Genomic DNA, 18,015 nt, shown 5'->3' with positions numbered 1-18,015 from the left:
TATAGAAGCGCGGAAATACAGCGGATATCCGCTAGTTGGCGGAAATAATGCAAATTGGTAAGATCCTATGGTAACAGTGCAAGAAAGGGGCCTGAGTTAAAAAGAGAAAATGAGCCTATCCTAATGATGATAGCCAGGTTCATATTAACGTTGTTTACCTTTGTGTTCAAGATCAGGGGCTTTTGGCAGTATCTGAGCGAAATGAAATAAAGAAATTGATAATCACGTGATCACGGCTTTCTGGCTTGTAAAGCCGGTTATATTTATTTACCTTAGTAATACGTACTGCGGGGGCTATTGTTAAAGGGAAGAGAAACCAGAAGATCTGGAAAGGCAGCGATTATTAGAGGACAACTATAAGCATACATAACTAGCAGATGGATGTTCGTCGACCTATAAGGGAGGCAGTCAACAACAGGAGGAAACCAAAATTTTTGAGCGTTTCGTTTAACCAAGATGATTCGTGTTTCAGCGTGGCGTTAGAGAATGGATTTCGTATTTTCAATACAGATCCATTGACTAGTAAGCTATCGAAAACATTTAAAGAGTCTGCGACCAACCAATCCAGGGGCACTGGGATTGGCTATACCAGGATGCTTTATCGTACGAATTACATCGCACTAGTCGGAGGTGGTAAACGACCAAGGCATGCTCTAAATAAACTGATCATCTGGGATGATCTTTTGCAAAAGGAAACGATTACTTTGAAGTTTATGTCTTCCATTAAAGACGTGTTTTTATCTAGGATTCATATTGTGGTAGTCCTGGAGAACACAATAGAGATCTTCCAATTTCAAACCAATCCTCAAAGAATTTGTCCTATTTTGGATATCCCTCCCAATGGATCAGTGGACTATGTCGTTTGTAGCAGCAAACATCTCCAGTCGCAAGCATCGCAGTCACAGTCTAAAATCTTAGAAATCATTGCATTCCCATCGAATAAATGCGTAGGCCAAATTCAAGTAGCCGACCTATCACAAATAAAATATAATTCACAAAACCCGAAGGAATCAGCGCTTTTGCCCACTTCCATCATTAAAGCACATAAAAATCCCATCAAACTGGTTAGACTGAACCGTCAAGGCACCATGGTAGCAACATGTTCCGTCCAGGGTACACTTATAAGAATCTTCAGTACGCATAACGGTACTTTAATCAAAGAATTTAGAAGAGGGGTGGACAAGGCGGATATTTACGAGATGAGTTTCAGCCCCAATGGTAGTAAGTTGGCCGTATTGTCAAATAAGCAAACATTGCATATTTTCCAAATTTTTGAAACAACCAATACAGAAACGAATACACCAGACCACTCTCGTGCCAATGGTTCGAGCCATCCCTTGAAAAATTATATACCGAAGGGCCTATGGAGGCCCAAGTATTTGGACTCTGTGTGGTCGATATGCAATGCTCACTTAAAGAACCCAATCTTTGACGCTCACAGAAATGACAACAGTGGTGATGTAACTCACGATAACGAGTTCTATAAAGACAGATGTAGAATTGGCTGGTGTCAAGACTCTAATAATAGAGAACAAGACGATTCGTTGGTTCTGGTGTGGCAAAATTCTGGGATATGGGAGAAATTTGTTATTTTGGAGAAGGAACAACAAGATTCATCGAAAACGCATTATTCATTGAATGAAAGCTTGAGGAACGAAGATACGAAATCAGCGGGTGAGCCCACCAGATGGGAGTTGGTGAGAGAATCATGGAGAGAGCTTTAACATGAATATAAATATATATATATGTATAGAGAAAGTGTGCATTTACGTACAAGATTCAAGTTATTCATTCACTAAGATGTTCAATTAATATTTTGGAATCGTCCATTTCGAGCGAATAGTCAGCTGCATCTCCCTTTTCTGACAGGGTCAATAGCTCTTTAGCCAATAATCCATGATAGTTTCTTTTAAAGCGGTAGGCGTCATGCGAGTTTTCGAAAGATATAAATCGTAGATTTCTTTTCATTTCATCATCCCAGTATATCTTGAAGCTAGACCTTATGTTGTAAAACCAAAAATAATTCAATATATCGTGCGACCGTAATTTAGTGGGTATATTCCAGACTAATACGGACTTATTTTCTATTTCTTCCACCGAATCAAGGATACTCCGTAACTGATTGGTAGTGAACTCTCCACTAACATCGACTTTTTCGTTTAGTCCCTCAAAATATTGCTCAGATGATCGGAATGCGTTATATAGATTTTTTGAATATCTTTGTAATTTTGTTAACAGGGTTGGCAAGGGTTGCGCCAATGGCGTCATTTTCACCCTGATCTTGTTTATTCGCGAGTGTTTTGTTAATTTGATATACTCAGTAAGCGAGTTATAATCATTAAAAAACAAGTAATACTGATCCTTGAACTGGAAGTATTTAGGGTCCCTGACTTTCATCAACTGAAAGTCAAGCTCATTTGTAAATTGTCCCCTCTTTTTATACAAATTTTCTGGCAGAATTGACAGGAAATCCTCCTTAACTAAATATGGATTGTAGCTTCTATATTGTAGGACAGAAGGTTTCTTTTCCTGCAACTGCTGCTGCTTATTAACAGATGCCGTTTTCTCACTTATTGTTGCTGAATTTCCTGACTCTACGGAGCCAAGAACTCTTCCCGTGGACTTCAGATGGTCCAGTACTAATTTAATAGCTTTACTAGAAGCCTTCATATCTGCTTTACATCGATGACAAAGGGATAATGGGTAGAGTCTGGCACTCCTACCCTAAATTGTTAACTTCCTATTTGAGTTCGTGGTGTTAGTATTCTCATCACGATTAACGAATATGAAAAAAAAAATTGAAAATTTTGTAGAAACGGAGTGCTCAGTATAAAAAGCGCATAGTAAGACTTTTTGTTAAATGTTTCTTTCCTCCTATATATTTTAAAATACTTTTCTTTCTTTTTGTTTTAAAACCTGCAAGCAGCTTTACAGATCAATGGCGGAGGGAGGTCAACATCAAGAACTGTGGGCCTTTTATTGCCTATAGAACTTATAACGAACATGGTTCTTGCCTTTTACCAGAACCATCCGGGTGTTGTCTCCATAGAAACAGGTAAAGCTGTCCGTTACTGTGGGCTTGCCATATTTTTTGGAACTTTTCTGCCCTTTTTCTCAATGAGTAAGGAGGGCGTTTATCTTTTCTATTTTATTTTTCTACAAATTTGATTCATGAGTCCATGGAACAAATATATAGAACTCATTTTCTTGTTTCGGTATATATATTAACTCCATTGAAGCATTTGCTTTTATCCTGACTGCATTTTTAGGAAGCTTTAAGTAAAGAATAGATAATATGGAGCAGAAATAAGACGATCACAGGAGCAAGTCGCGAAAAAAGAACAAGAATGCGCTTTTAAAGTTTCGCGTTCGATACATTTGAGACTAAACTATTCGAAAGTGTTCGATGTTCAATAATGACCAGTCGCGTAAAGGAGCATTTGCATAAAAGAGTATACCCTTTACTCTTGTTTCATCGGTTGTTGCCTTTATCTTAGGCTGCAATAGCATAGTAAAGCAACTTGTGCGATCGAAATATACTTCATAGTAACTGCAAGTGAGAAATAGTGCTTCCCCTACTTTAGATGCTATAAAGCGTCCATGTTTAGTCACTACCGCTATAAAGAAAATTCTTGCCAAAAAAGAGAGGCTATACCAGACAAATCTCGCGTATCACTGACATTTCTTCAGAAAAGAACCGATTCATCTAACGTCACTGTTGCAGTGGCCGTTGCTGTTCCCATTGGTGCTATTATTATAGTACTATCCGTCGTTTTAATAGTAGTATATAGGAGATGCAAAAAAGAACCTTCTATGCAGGATTTTGACCCAAATTTTGAGGGCGATTTATACTATTTACCGAAGATGGATTCTTCTATGAATTCTGCAAACTCAGACAGCAATGCCACAGAAAAGAGGTTTATTTATGGTGGTTATGACGATTTTTTGCAACCGTCAATCGAAAACTCACAATCTTTCAAAGATTATGTGAGGCGTATCAATGAGCATGCACCCTCCGCTTATAATATTGCTTCACTGGCTTCGCAGAATAACAGCAAGTTATCGGTCCCCTCCAAGCACATTGACCTTTCGAATAAGATTTCTTTCGAATCGTTAGAGAATTCTGAGCTGATTGTTTCACCACAACACTCAAATACTGGGCAAGACTGTGATCAAAGATGTGATAGTACGTCAAATCCTGATGTAAATGAAAAGTCCAGCCATAACAACGATAATCGACTTAAATCGAATTATACGAGTCGTAGCGGGCTCGAGCCTCAGTGTTCGAGAGAGGAGGAAGAAAATATTGACAGAATAAGAAGCATTTATAACATTTATTTTGAGAAAAGTAATAGCACGATACGATCCTCTGTAACTTCTTCGATACGGCGTGACTCTAAATTAAACATCGCTACAAGAAAAAGTGTAAATATGAGCTCTCAAGACAATCCAAATGATACTACATTAATTGAACAGAGTCACTTCGGAAGTACAACTGTCCAAGAAATTGATTCCAGTTCCAGCGCCAATGAGGAATATGAAGATGCAACTGATTATCTGCAAGTGCCGGCACCACAAGAGAATAAAAACATTGCATCGTCAGTATATTCAGAAGTAGCAACCAGAGAAAAAGTGATTCCCGAATCGTCTCTATCTCTTACATTCCCACCACCGAATGGTCTTTCAACGAGAATTACCTCATCAATATATTCTGACACGGTCGCTAAGGACCATATTCACTCTGCAAAGGCTCCCGTACGGGCCCTTTCGGAGGGTTCGGGTCAGTCAAATCTTACTTCTGCTCAGCAATATTCTACATATTTTATAGATCACTGCAACCAGAGCAATGATGACAATTACTACTATAATTATCCCCTCCCGTTAGAACATCCTCAAAATTATGAGAACATCGGAGATTTGCCCACGCCTACCCAATTCATTTATTCCACCTCTTCGCATTCCTTGACGTCATTCAAAGGAAGGCCTAAACCTCCAAAAACACTAAAACATGTACCTACAGCTAGGCTTAATGGGACAGCGTTGAATCCAATGGATCATCCTGAAATGTTTTACAGTTCGCCTACGAAAATACCGTCAACATCTTTGACAAAGCAATTTTGTACGCCCCTTCCATATCAGCTTAGACAAAGTGTTGTTATGACCAACCCATCAGAACTTTCTATGAAACCTCGCTATAAGCCTGCAGGATCTTTAAGAAATTTAATAAAGGCCCAATATCTCCCTGGTAACTCATCCACTACAACATCATCTTCTTTATCACAACCGCCGTCAACGTTGTCAAATGCAATAAATTTCCGTGTTAGTGGGTTATTGGATGACACTGACATCTTGCAGCCTCCTAGTGTGGGGGAAATCTTACCTTTTAAAGCTTCTACGGAAGACTTAAGGAAGCAACTGGGCACATCCCATAATTACGAAATAACACCGTACGAGAATGTACATGTATAAATAAAATTCAAAATCATGAAATGTTGTAACAGTAAATAAGCACCATAAATTCGTTTCTCGATGATCCTCTTCTTTCCTTAATTGAAATGCTAATGCCATTTCTCCTATTACAGTCGCGAGATATTTGTTTTCGGGTAATCCCTTGTCAAACGAACTTTATTGAAAAATATATGGACGATAAATTGACAACTGGGACGAGAAAGGGCAACTCTTTGAAAGCAAGAGAGAACAAATATAGCCATGTCGAAGTTCCTACAGGGATCAATATTTAGCATATCAAAACTTCATGTTAGATATTCTTCTACTCGGCCTTTTCTAGTGGCTCCTAGTATTGCTAACAGTATAACAACCGAGGCTCCAGCGATTAATCACTCACCTGAACTGGCAAATGCGAGAAAATGGCTACCAAAAAGATGCGGTTTAATTACTCGTAAGAAGGGAATGATGCCTTATTTTGATAAATCTACTGGTGAAAGAAGCGCCGCTACTATATTAGAAGTTAATAATGTTGAAGTAATAATGCATAGAACTTCGGAGGTCAATGGGTACTTCGCGTGTCAAGTAGGGTACGGATCAAGGCATTTGTCTAAAGTTAGCAGACAAATGCTTGGTCATTTCGCTTCTAAAGTTGTTAACCCAAAAGAGCATGTGGCCGAATTCCGAGTTAAAGATGAAAAGGGATTAATACCACCTGGCACATTATTGAAACCCTCTTTTTTCAAAGAAGGCCAATATGTTGACGTCAGATCAGTCAGCAAAGGCAAAGGTTTTACTGGTGTGATGAAAAGGTATGGATTCAAGGGTTTGAGAGCATCTCATGGTACATCTATTATGCATAGACACGGTGGTTCTTATGGTCAAAACCAAGACCCAGGTAGGGTACTGCCAGGAAGAAAGATGCCTGGTCATATGGGAAACGAGCATGTTACTATCCAAAATGTTAAAGTTTTGAAAGTCGACGATGAAAATAATGTTATTTGGGTTAAAGGCTCTGTGGCTGGGCCCAAAAACAGTTTCGTTAAAATTCAAGATGCAATCAAAAAAACTTGAGCATAAGGCGTATAAGTATTTTACTACAATCATGTACATACATCAATAATAACAATAAAATGGGTAATCACTTAAGAATCTTCAAATAATATTCTTTACTTTTCCATGAAGTTGGCTAAATAGTATTTAGTACTATATTAGAGTATTGGAACTTTGAAGAACCAATTTACATACAATATGAAGTGAAAAAGAAATGAAAACCCCGTGGTTATAAATTAGAGACTAGTTAATAAAAGGGAAAAAATATTGGAAATTTAAAGAATGATACGCCACCGCCTCTAATCATCAAGTTCGGAAGGTTTTAATAACCCACCAATCTTGGCAGCTTTTTCCCTCTCTAGTCTATTCTGTTCCATTAATGCATTCTCTTTATCTTCAGCAAACAAATAATCTGTTGGATCACCTCCGACTTCTTTGATTTGCACCAAAAAGTCCCTCAAAGTGCCTTTGAAGACCACTAAGTCTTTGTATTGTTTAGTTAATGCAGAGAGAAAACTTGCGATTTGTTCGGATGTTAAATGGGGGAATGCATTACTTAACATATTAGCCAAATATTGGCTTAAGTAGACTTGATTTGAAGTTCCTTGTGGTACCTCAGCTTCTTGATATAATGGTACCGAAATCTTGTTATCATAAACCAAAGAAATCAACTTCATTAGTAACAAAGCTTGCTTAGAAAAACCGGATTTGTGGTCGGAATCGGTTAAAACAAAAAACGTTTCACTGACAAAAATGAAAAAATAATTCTTGTGGAACTCATTTGCAAATGGGACATTTCCCATTCTTTCAATGTTTTTCACTAGGTCTAATGCAATCTGTAGACCATTAACTTCGACATCTCTATTGTTATGTTTGAACGCCCAACAAATAGCGTCAACAAACAATTTAAAGGCAGCCGGAGGTAGTTCCAAAAATGCAGCAAATGATTTCTCATTGATGACCTTCAATAACTTGTAAAATTCTACACGATGCTCTGGATATTCTGTGAAGTCTTTGTTAATCATGTCCAAAGTGCATTCAAATACACTCTGTAAAATTAAAATAACACCTTGTGGGATCATATGACCAACCTTTTCTACTACTGTTGTCATACAATTTAGCACTTCGGCGTCCCTTGCATCAGGAACGTTGTTCATATAGTCTTCAAGTACAGCGTTCAATAATGGCTCAACTAACACTTTAACGACATCATCCAAATTTCTCGCCTTGGATATATAGGTCTCAACAAGCTTCAGAATCTCTTTTTTGATGGTTCTCAAACCACGAACCTTTGGTGTCTTCGTAGCAATTAGACCTTCTGCGGCAACTTGAGCAGAAATCATCGAAGAAACAGCTCTGTATAGCTGAAGCATATTGTAATAGATGTGACCCAACTGTGGATAGAAATCTGCTCCCATTGAGGTGCAGACAGCTACATTGGTTTTTATAATATTCGCAATAATTTTGACAGTTTCAGAATCTAACAACAATGTTGGGTTAGCAGTGGATTGTTCCACTATAGTGTCCCAAGCCATATTTGGCAGTTGCATCAAATCACTTAATAATCTATTTCTCTCCGCTACGCTTCTTTCTTCAGAAATAATAATACCACAAGCCTTGTAAAATGTATGGACCTGTTGCGGCTGTAGGTCAGCAGTTGTCTTTTGAATATCCCTAATTATTGTTTGGATGAAAGGCTCAGACTCACGGGGTTGTTGAATAACAAAATGATATTTACATTTTTGAACAATCTTAATGAATGTGTCACATGCCATATCCTGAACACCCTCATGAGTTTCATGCATAAATTCAAAAAGTTTCAAAATAACTGTTCTTAGAAAATTCCAGTGAGCCTTCAAAAATCTAGGATATTGGCCCACGACGTACATAATATCCGATGCAACAACAGCTTTATTATCTTTACCCCTTTTCTTGACCGTTAAATCTAGTAAATCTTTAATAACAGTAACTACAAACCTTTTTTCAGTATCTTCGCTCATTGTACCAGATATGGAACCAATAGCCCAAGATAAAGTGTTGATATTATGCCATGACCATTCGGAACCATCGATTTGCCTTGCCAATTTACTGATCATGATTTCTTCTGTATCGATAACATTCAAATGGGTCAAATATACAAGAACCTCTCTTTCTGATTTGTATAATTGGATAGTGTCTGATTCTTTAACGAACTCTCTAACAATTTCTCCTTCATCATTTTCAACCACAAGGACTTCTTCTGGTCTAACCATATTTTCAATAATGACCAATCTCAACTGTGAACAAATTTCTTCGTAAATATGTTTTTTTAATGGAAATCTTTTCATATATTCCGGATTTAGGGCGCCAGATCCAGTTGAGATAGCTTGTGAACCGACTGATAACTGTATCAATGGGCTCATTTCGGTAGCAGGCAAACGCTGAACCTCATAAAACAAATCTGCTACTAAATTATGCCAGTAATCCAATGTCGTCTTAAATAGTTCTCTTTCTTCGATTTTGGATAATTGAATTAAGTATTGGTGCGCATTCAACAACAACTCTCTTAACGATTCATCACTCTCTAGAAGGGCCCTATTACGAGCGAGATATGTAGTTAGAAACATTGCTAAATCTTGTAAGAAAGATTGATCATTACCGTTAGCATTTGCATAAGTGGCTTTCAGATCGGCAGTCACGGGCATCACACTTGTGGCAATTTGTTGTAGAGTATTTTGGAAAAAAAGTACAGTTTGTCTTTTTATCAAATCATTATCTTGTGGAATTTTTAGATTTGAAACCTCAGTCAAACATTTCAATGTGATGGCTCTTGTATCAGGCGATGTCATGAATTTGGTGCTTAATAATTCCAAAATATTGGTTTCATAAATATAACGATAAGGAATCCAATGTAAATATCTCAGTAAAGATTCTAAGGTTGCCACTATTAGAGAGCTTGAAGAACCTTGTTCCAAAACTTGAAAACATAATTTAAAAATCTGTTCAAATTCTTTTGACATGGAATTTTTCAAATGTAAAGCTTTAGCTTGTGTCATTTGTTCCGCAGAGAAATCGAAGACTTCTTCGGATAGCAGTTTCAAAACGATCATGTTATTTTCACAAACATTAACAGAGGAACTTGAACTGCCGATTAGTTCTGGGATAAATTCAGGCCAATTCTGAGGCCATTCCTGCTTTAAAATTTGGACCAAAGTCAAGTCCGACTTATTGATCAGGTTCTTTTGTGTTTTAAATACTTCATCGTCTTGGCACATGGAGATAATCATACCAACAACGAAGTTCCTAATTCCAATTCTATGATCATTCGGCAACAATTTCCATTTTCTAGTAATTAATTTATCAAGGATGGAAAGGGCAATAAATTTTGATTGAGGGTTAGTTGAGAATTGAAGAATTTGGTCAGCTTTTTGCCAAGCGTCTGGATTATCTTGAAATTTAGTCAAAATCTCTTGGGCTTGCTTTTGCTGAACACCTGAACCTTGATAGAATGTAGATACCACCTGATCTAATAGAGCGATATCTAAGTCGTTAGAAAAATCCAAAATTCCTTCCATATTATGTTTTTATCCTATTTTTGAAGTCAGTGAGCGGTTTCAATAATGTAGAGTAAAATGTTAACTTCTTCTTAATTATACTATTAGTTAAGTTTCTTGCCTTTCACAGGTCAACGTCTATTATTGTAGGTGTAAGTAATTGAAAGAGCGAGAATGATAGAAAAGAACAAAAGAAAACTTAACAATGATTGACTTTACTTAAAATAATCAGGCCAGAGAAATGAATAGTGTTGAGGTTCTCAAGATCTATGTCAAAGTTGTGACCGAATATCCTGCAGTTGATAATCTTTTTTGCCTTTGCTATTAGCGATAATTCATAATAATGCTAACGTAGGAAGAATAAGGAAAGCCAGGGAAATCTGCGAAATTCTTTTTTTTTCTTATAAAGAAAGATCATTCCAAATAGTATATATCTCCGGGTAATGATGTAATATTGCCCTTCATAATATATTATTTGTATTGAAACGATATAAGAGGAGAGGATTGACAGTAACTGGGAGGTATATAATGTGTACACAACATGAGAAATGGGTAAATGATGAGATAATTGTTGGGATTCCATTGTTGATAAAGGCTATAATATTAGGTATACAGAATATACTAGAAGTTCTCCTCGAGGATATAGGAATCCTCAAAATGGAATCTATATTTCTACATACTAATATTACGATTATTCCTCATTCCGTTTTATATGTTTCATTATCCTATTATATTATCAATCCTTGCACTTCAGCTTCCTCTAACATCGATGACAGCTTCTCATAACTTATGTCATCATCTTAACACCGTATATGATAATATATTGATAATATAACTATTAGTTGATAGACGATAGTGGATTTTTATTCCAACACAACAATTGAGTACTATCATATTCGTATGTTTCCGTTGTATCGCCATTCTAAATAAATGGAAAAGCTGTTAATATAATTGGCGTTACTTTTCGGATGAGCCGTATCGGCTGTGCATTTAACACCCGTTAAAGCTTCAAATACAAAATTGTTGGAACGAGAGTAATTAATAGTGACATGAGTTGCTATGGTAACAATATAATGCTTACATCGTATATTAATGTACACCTCGTATACGTTTAAGTGTGATTGCACCTATTGCAGAAGGAATGTTAAACGAGAAGCTGAGACAATACTGAAGCTGTGCTTAAAATCTATTAGTTGAACATGATATGGTAGGTACATATATGAGGAATATGAGTCGTCACATCAATGTATAGTAACTACCGGAATCACTATTATATTGGTCATGATTAATATGACCAATCGGCGTGTGTTTTATATACCTCTCTTATTTAGTATAAGAAGATCAATACTTATTTCTTCATTAATACTATTTTTTACCTCTAATTATCAACAAAAATAATATCCGGAATAATCAAAAAAGATTTAGAGTGCATAAATTAATTCCCTTCTAATGGGTACTCTTGCAATGTATAGTATTCTTTGCCCAGAGGAAGATAAAACTTATTCAGATCTCTTCAACCATTAAGATATAATCAGTAAGCGCAAGTGGTTTAGTGGTAAAATCCAACGTTGCCATCGTTGGGCCCCCGGTTCGATTCCGGGCTTGCGCATTTTTTTCTTTTCTTTTTTCCCTGAATAGTAAAGTTTGACATGCTCTAGAAAATCACCTCTCAATAAAACAAATTTAAATTATTCTTATTGTTCATTTTTACATCTATAAAGCCTCTTAAATATGCCCTTATATAATTTATCTATCAATTAGATCATTTGCGCTATCGTCATTATTATCTATTGGTTCTTCCGGGGGCTCCATCGTAGAGTCTTGATTCATTCTCGGAGACCACATAAAATTGTTAACACCGTAGTCCATTCTAGGTGTCGCAATAGGTTCTCTTTCTAAAATTCCTGGAGCAGGTTCCAGATTTACGTTTATATTCGAAATGTGAGACGATACTGTGGGATCTTTAACATCCCATTCGGGTTCAATGGTACGTTTCATCCTGCAATGAAATTTCCATCTTGTTACCACCATCTCCAATACATCGAAGTTTCTTTGATTTTCTAAGTACTTGTCCACTTTACCCAGGATATATAGATGATGGACATATTGATCAATACCTAGACATTCCCTTGCAGAATAAGCTGTATAGAGAGGTATTTGTAATAACAAATCCGAGAATCTGATACATCCATTATAAGCATTCGTATAGTGAATGCTTTGTACAAATCTTCTGTACTGTAACTTCCTCTGTATGATCTTTGCTTTATCAATCGTATTCAGCTCTTTGTTCAGTCCGATCAGGTCTATTTTGACGTCATATGGATCATCTGGGTTAACCTCCATGTAGTTCTCGACTAGACTTTTTATTGTCAATCTACCTTCCCAAATTTTAAATGAAAGAGGACCGTCAAATGAATGCATTATTCTTGGGAGGTAGGACAGCTCAAGCTCGCCAGTTCCATCAGTATCAAATTTGGACCAAGCTTCAATGTATTTTTTTATCTCCGATCTGTTGATGCCAGAGCGAGATCCACCGCTACGGTAAACATAACTGAAATTACCAATAATCAACGAAACAAACATATTCACAAAAATATACATGGAAATAATATTCCACGACATTAATAACAAATAGGCATATGTCTCTGATCCACAGTCCGTATAGGTTGAATTATCATCAGAGGAGCAATAAGGTTCTGACACAGTTAGGTCGGCCATGATATAATTCCAGCCCTCACCAAAACTACATCTAAACAGAACAATCATGGATTTGATTACAGTTCTAAAATTTATGTTATCGGTCGTATTACTCCCTAACCTTGTTAGGCCGAAGATTTGATTCAAAGCAATAGCATATACTAAAAATAAAACCCCCCAAGTGTAGGTCAATGATAGAATAGGCGGTAAGCTTGCCATTGCGGTTTCTAATAGTTCAGTTAGTGTGTCATTTTGAGGAATAATAAACAAAAATATCACTAACAGGAAAAACCCCTTTATATTGTGGAACCAATAGTGAGAGGCTGGAACGTGGAATGCTACAGCGTTCATAATAAAGGCTATAATTATGATACTGAGTCGTATGCTGTTCCATTTTTGCCTAAAATATAATCTTGGTCCTTCACCGCACATGTGAAGTGCCTCTTGAATTAAAAAAACACTAGTGGAAAACATAAAATAAACACCTTGATAACCTATCAAGTTTCCTGGATTGTAGCTTCGACTCAGGAGCATGATTATGTGCAAATAAAGTACTACCTGAAGAAACGATGCGTAGTAGAAATTTTTTTTCTCCACTGCAAGTTGATAGAAAAATTGCCTAACTCTTGATAACTCAATTAAATTTGGGATAGCTTTTGGCTTGGCCTGAGATAAAAGTTTCTGGGATTCCAGCCACGCCTTTTCCTCAATGGTAAAGTAAGCGCTTCCTGTTGTCCTTGCTTGGTTGTTAACAATGAATGAAACAAACAAGTTCAGGATGAAAACCATACTTAAAAAATTAAACAGAACGAGGAATAAAGCATTCCCTGCTGAACCCATTACCGTAGCGGGTGTACCTATTCCTGAACTATTCATCATATTTTCCAACAAATCAACCCATCCTTCCAAAGAAATGATTTGGTATAATGAACTAAAAGCGCTTGCGAAAGAGTCCAAATGAAGATATGGTTGCTGGTAAACCCTTGGAGACATGATATCCCATTGAAAAACGGAATTTGAATATTCATTGTAACAATCTGCACGGCCCAAACTTCCGTCATTGCAAGTACCTAAACGGCCTTTAAAAATGCTTAAGCCCCAAACTGTAAATGGAAATAGCAAACTGAGTGAAATCAACCCAGCTTCAAAAATTTTATTTAAACCATCAAACATAACTAGGTTAAATGTTTGACGAGCTGTGTTACTGATCGTGAGGCATCTGAGGGCCCTCAGGGCTGTCAATCCCTTGAAAATCCTAGACAAATTTCCATTGTTTTTTAGGTATGCAATTAAATTAATCCACATTGAGATTAGGACACAAAAATCAATAAAGTTCCATGGATTCCTCAGGTAAGCATTTGGAGAATATATAAATCCGTCAGCTACTGTTTTCACGATAAATTCAATTGAGAAGGCACCAATGAAGGCGCAATCTAACGCCGAGGACCAATTCCAAGTTCCCATCTTGTGATGCATACGATATAGAGGCGTAACATAACATGAGCAAACAATTAGTAAAATGGTGGCAAGTGCGAAAATGAATACAAATACATCTCTTTCAATATGATGAAAATAGCTCCTTTTATTGTATAGATCAGTGCTATCCTCGAAAAATCGTGATCCATCAGTCCTTTTTCCAGTGCTTGGTGGTACCAAGCGTTGACAGAACCTTCGAAATCTATGCTGAGGAGAAAAGAAATAATATGAGTAATTGAATAAAGGGTACTTTTTTAAATAATCTAGCTTCTCATCCTCGTACTCATTCAACTCCAAGATATACGTCCTCCCATTTATATCGTTCGTTTCTGTAAACACAACGTCACTATTTTTATAAAATGGATTATTAGCAAACATTCTCAGCCTTTTTAGTGACGGAACCCCAATTGTGAGCTTTGATAAGCCCTTTTTAAATAGGTTTTCTGAAGGTGGCTCTTTGAATTCATCGGCCAACTCCCCCATATTCTGCGCTATGTTCATTATCGCGGTTCCTCTCATAAGAAATTGCTTAAAATCTCTTGTATCTTCGTTCCTATGACCTCCAAAGAATTTTTTACGAATTCTCGCAACCAAACTAGCGTGTGTATATTCTTGTATTTTCTGAGGATAGACGAACTTAAGATAATGCTTAATTTGCTGTGGTCGTTTTTCTTCTTCTTTCACTTCCATGCTTTCTGATATTAGGGCAATGAAAATGTTCAAGATCACTGAGTTGGATAGTAGAAACCATATAATAAAAAATACTGAGCAAAAAAAAGTTGAGGAGATGTTTGGTGAGTGTTTTTGGAGGGCATATAGGATATCCGTCCAATTTTCAGTTGAACCTATTATAAACAAAGAAAGAAATGAATTCGGTAGTGAATACATTCCAAATGGCTGGTCTGCCATTTCTTCTGGAGGAATCACGCCTTCGAAATACACAGCCATGATTATAGCAACCAAAAAGGTGAAAAAAAAGTAAAAAGACGATAAGTTCCAAATCATAACACCATTACTCAATATTTGTTTCCATAGTTTTTTTGTTAAATTGAAAGAAATAATCACCCTGTAAAATCTGGATATGTGGAATATGGATAGCCAGGCATACATATGTCCTAGAACCCCTTCAACAGCCAGGCAACTAATAACCAGAGTAATAATTGATATAATAAAATCGTAAACGTAACTAGGTTTTGTTAAAAACTTCCACATATTGGGCAGATATAATACTAACCTTGCCAGTGATTCGATGAAGAGAACAATCGAAATTCCCCTGTCAGTTTTTAGAAGGATATTGTTACAGTTTGCCGAAGTCGATACTTTAACAGAGGCGCGCATACCTATATCGCAAATAATAAGTATGACAAAGATAAACTCAACGTGGGAATAAATAGCTAGTCCTTTTTGGGACCAATTTGGGAATTTTGTCTGATTCGCCTTAAGCTTAAAATATTTCCAGTAGCCTGTTACTATGCGAGCAACATAACCTGTCTTTCTAGAACCATATATGAACTTTTTCTTTTTGTACTCCTCATTGGCTATTTCAAAAGATGATACCAACACTGCAATGAGTAGATTTAGCAGCCAGATAGTTAAAACAAAGATGCAAACAATAAAAAACAAACAGGCAGCCATTTCATCCGAATCCATCGTATAGTACATTAAGTCAGTAAAAGTATTCGCACTCATAATGACAAAAACGAGCTCCATGGAATTAACAATATTATCAAAACTAATTCTGCCGTTGTAGGGGTTGGCATTGGAAACACATTTCGAATATTGTGGGCAAAGAAAGCCTTTTGAAACAGAACCTTCTGATCCGTCTTCATAGATATAATTTTGTTTTCGTTTTGTTACTGGATCTAGGTAACCACCACAGAATTGCATATCGTACTGGTAAGTATCGGTAGGATCTTCAGGGTTAAACCATACACATTGTCTTCGAAAAGAGCCCTGAAAAATCTGTACTCCCAAAATCCCAAAGAAAATCCAAAAGTAAACTAGCATTGAACTAACATTTACCAACTGTGGGATACCATATTTCAATCCCCTTAGAATTGAGGGCATACCAGTATCCACGTTTACAAGTCGAAGAATCCTTAATATAGCAAGGGGCTTGAATATTCTTATGCCTGTTTTTGTATCATAACTTTTTATGGATAAAAACATACCTAGCCAAAAACTGACAGAAGATACCAGATCTATTCTATTCCACGATGATCTCGCAAAGGCTCTTGGGGTGCCAAAAGGCCTCTGATTTTCCTTTGCCCCATAAGGTTTCGTCAGGGAAGTACTCAACGAACTTCGTTGATATTTTGTCTCTTCTCCCGGCGATATGATCCTAAATGGAATAATGAAATCTATTAGCTTTCTACCATACTTTTCTCTCAGATATATGTATAGTTTCATAATTCCAGATCTCTGTAAGATTGATTTATACTCACGTCCATAGGCTTTAAACATTTCAGAATCGTCCCAAAATCCAAACGCAATTATTTTAGCAATATCATTGCCTGTAAAGCAAGCTGATAAAATAAAAATGAAATAGTCGGTCCAGTTAGAGAAACGGTATAAAAAAACCACATTGTGAGGGTTATATGTCCTTATCGCCAGGAGAATGGCATAAAATGTTAACAAAGTGTTGTAAAGTAACGAATACCGCCTATGCAACAAAAAACGAGCAATTTTTATTCTTAGCGGATTCGTAGGCGAGAAAACCCCAAGAGAATGTCCATAAAGCACAAAGGGCCTTGATTCCAGTTTTCTTTGAAGGGTTTCAAAATCTAGAATGTCTTCAGCATACTCAATAACTTCTGTTTGGTCTTTATCTTCTTTTTGCGGTGATAAATGATGAAAAAACTTTGGACTGGGTTTCTTTCTTGAATTATTAATAGAGCCTTCTAGACCCTCAGATACCGAACCATTCTGCGCGGGTTCGGGTGTTAGATGAATTGATCCTGGAGTAGCGCTTGCTCCTACATTGGGTGTATGAACGTCAGGTATAGATTCTTGTTCTCCTTCTCCTCTATCTTCTCCAACGTCTGATACAGGACGGCTTTTTTCTGATTTTAATTGGGGTAGCCATGTCAGGCCCTCTTCGTCTATTGCACTTTTAAATCCCTTTTGCAAATCTTCAAAATCATCCATATCATCAGCGGCAATTAGCGATAAAACCTTTGCCGACCGTGGAGGCCTATCCGTTGAGCTTGGTGAATTAGAAACACGCCTACTAGATGATCGGCTATAACTACTGAAGCTACGCCTGCGTAGCCTTTCATCATTTAAATCAATATACTGCGAACTAGACTTGGCAGATTTTGTAGAGGGTGAAACATTACGCCGGGAAGATTCAGCGGCACCAAATGATGCTGTTTTAAGTGAGAGTTTAGGCCTGCTCAAGTTTTCATGACTACTCCTTCCGACACGAGTACGAAATATGTTGGAGATTAAGGAGCTATCTTTATCATTTCCATTGTACTCGTCACCTTTTTTTTCTTCAGTACTGTGGATGCTGCTCTCTGGTGGCACGATATTTAAAGCTGGTGGGACCAAAGCTTGTGGTTTTGATTCTAGACGGTTACCATCTGTTTCGCTGTTATCCTCAACATTTTCCGTCATTACTGCTGCATTGTCCCCAAATGGATTGGTATTTGGCTCAAATGGTTCCGTAAGCGTCCTTTTTCTCCCCTGCATAGTACTAACAATATATTCTATTTAGTAATGCCGTGTATTTTGATTTTCCTTATGTTAGCTTGTCACCAACCATTGATTCATGATCTTCTATCTCATCTATATTTATTTTCAGTGAGAA

The 18,015-nt window shown here is 37.0% G+C and overlaps 6 protein-coding genes and 3 non-coding genes across 9 annotated transcripts, besides 2 other annotated features; 6 read left to right on the top strand and 3 right to left on the bottom strand.

Annotated features, from left to right (window-relative positions):
• Window positions 1-377: 377 nt before the first annotated feature.
• Window positions 378-1,724, top strand: HSV2 (phosphatidylinositol-3,5-bisphosphate binding protein HSV2; the record flags this gene model as incomplete). The annotated part of the gene is made up of 1 exon (NM_001181352.1): window positions 378-1,724. The coding sequence occupies one exon, from the start codon at window positions 378-380 to the stop codon at window positions 1,722-1,724; it is 1,347 nt and encodes a 448-aa protein (NP_011739.1).
• Window positions 1,725-1,788: 64 nt separating this feature from the next.
• PET54 (Pet54p) lies at window positions 1,789-2,670 on the bottom strand (the record flags this gene model as incomplete). The annotated part of the gene is made up of 1 exon (NM_001181351.3): window positions 1,789-2,670. The coding sequence occupies one exon, from the start codon at window positions 2,668-2,670 to the stop codon at window positions 1,789-1,791; it is 882 nt and encodes a 293-aa protein (NP_011738.3).
• A 250-nt stretch (window positions 2,671-2,920) lies between these two features.
• Window positions 2,921-3,099, top strand: SNR7-S. The gene has a single exon (NR_132185.1). It is a non-coding gene; the product is annotated as an SNR7-S (small nuclear RNA).
• SNR7-L lies at window positions 2,921-3,134 on the top strand. The gene has a single exon (NR_132184.1). It is a non-coding gene; the product is annotated as an SNR7-L (small nuclear RNA).
• Window positions 3,135-3,600: 466 nt separating this feature from the next.
• On the top strand, window positions 3,601-5,469 carry TOS2 (Tos2p; the record flags this gene model as incomplete). The annotated part of the gene is made up of 1 exon (NM_001181350.2): window positions 3,601-5,469. One exon carries the CDS (start codon window positions 3,601-3,603, stop codon window positions 5,467-5,469), a length of 1,869 nt encoding a protein of 622 aa, NP_011737.2.
• A 240-nt stretch (window positions 5,470-5,709) lies between these two features.
• Window positions 5,710-6,519, top strand: MRPL9 (mitochondrial 54S ribosomal protein YmL9; the record flags this gene model as incomplete). Its single annotated transcript, NM_001181349.1, has 1 exon — window positions 5,710-6,519. One exon carries the CDS (start codon window positions 5,710-5,712, stop codon window positions 6,517-6,519), a length of 810 nt encoding a protein of 269 aa, NP_011736.1.
• A 278-nt stretch (window positions 6,520-6,797) lies between these two features.
• On the bottom strand, window positions 6,798-10,052 carry CRM1 (exportin CRM1; the record flags this gene model as incomplete). The annotated part of the gene is made up of 1 exon (NM_001181347.3): window positions 6,798-10,052. One exon carries the CDS (start codon window positions 10,050-10,052, stop codon window positions 6,798-6,800), a length of 3,255 nt encoding a protein of 1,084 aa, NP_011734.3.
• A 521-nt stretch (window positions 10,053-10,573) lies between these two features.
• Window positions 10,574-10,905: a long terminal repeat (Ty1 LTR).
• Window positions 10,906-11,052: 147 nt separating this feature from the next.
• Window positions 11,053-11,422: a long terminal repeat (Ty4 LTR).
• Window positions 11,423-11,569: 147 nt separating this feature from the next.
• YNCG0043C lies at window positions 11,570-11,640 on the top strand. The gene has a single exon. It is a non-coding gene; the product is annotated as a tRNA-Gly (tRNA).
• Window positions 11,641-11,777: 137 nt separating this feature from the next.
• On the bottom strand, window positions 11,778-17,897 carry CCH1 (calcium channel protein CCH1; the record flags this gene model as incomplete). Its single annotated transcript, NM_001181346.3, has 1 exon — window positions 11,778-17,897. One exon carries the CDS (start codon window positions 17,895-17,897, stop codon window positions 11,778-11,780), a length of 6,120 nt encoding a protein of 2,039 aa, NP_011733.3.
• Between the last annotated feature and the right edge of the window lie 118 nt (window positions 17,898-18,015).

This window comes from Saccharomyces cerevisiae, chromosome VII (genome assembly GCF_000146045.2).
Source record: "Saccharomyces cerevisiae S288C chromosome VII, complete sequence".
Taxonomy (NCBI): Eukaryota; Fungi; Ascomycota; class Saccharomycetes; order Saccharomycetales; family Saccharomycetaceae; genus Saccharomyces; species Saccharomyces cerevisiae.
The sequence above is the reverse complement of the archived record's forward strand: the minus strand, read 5'-3'. Positions and strand labels throughout refer to the sequence as shown.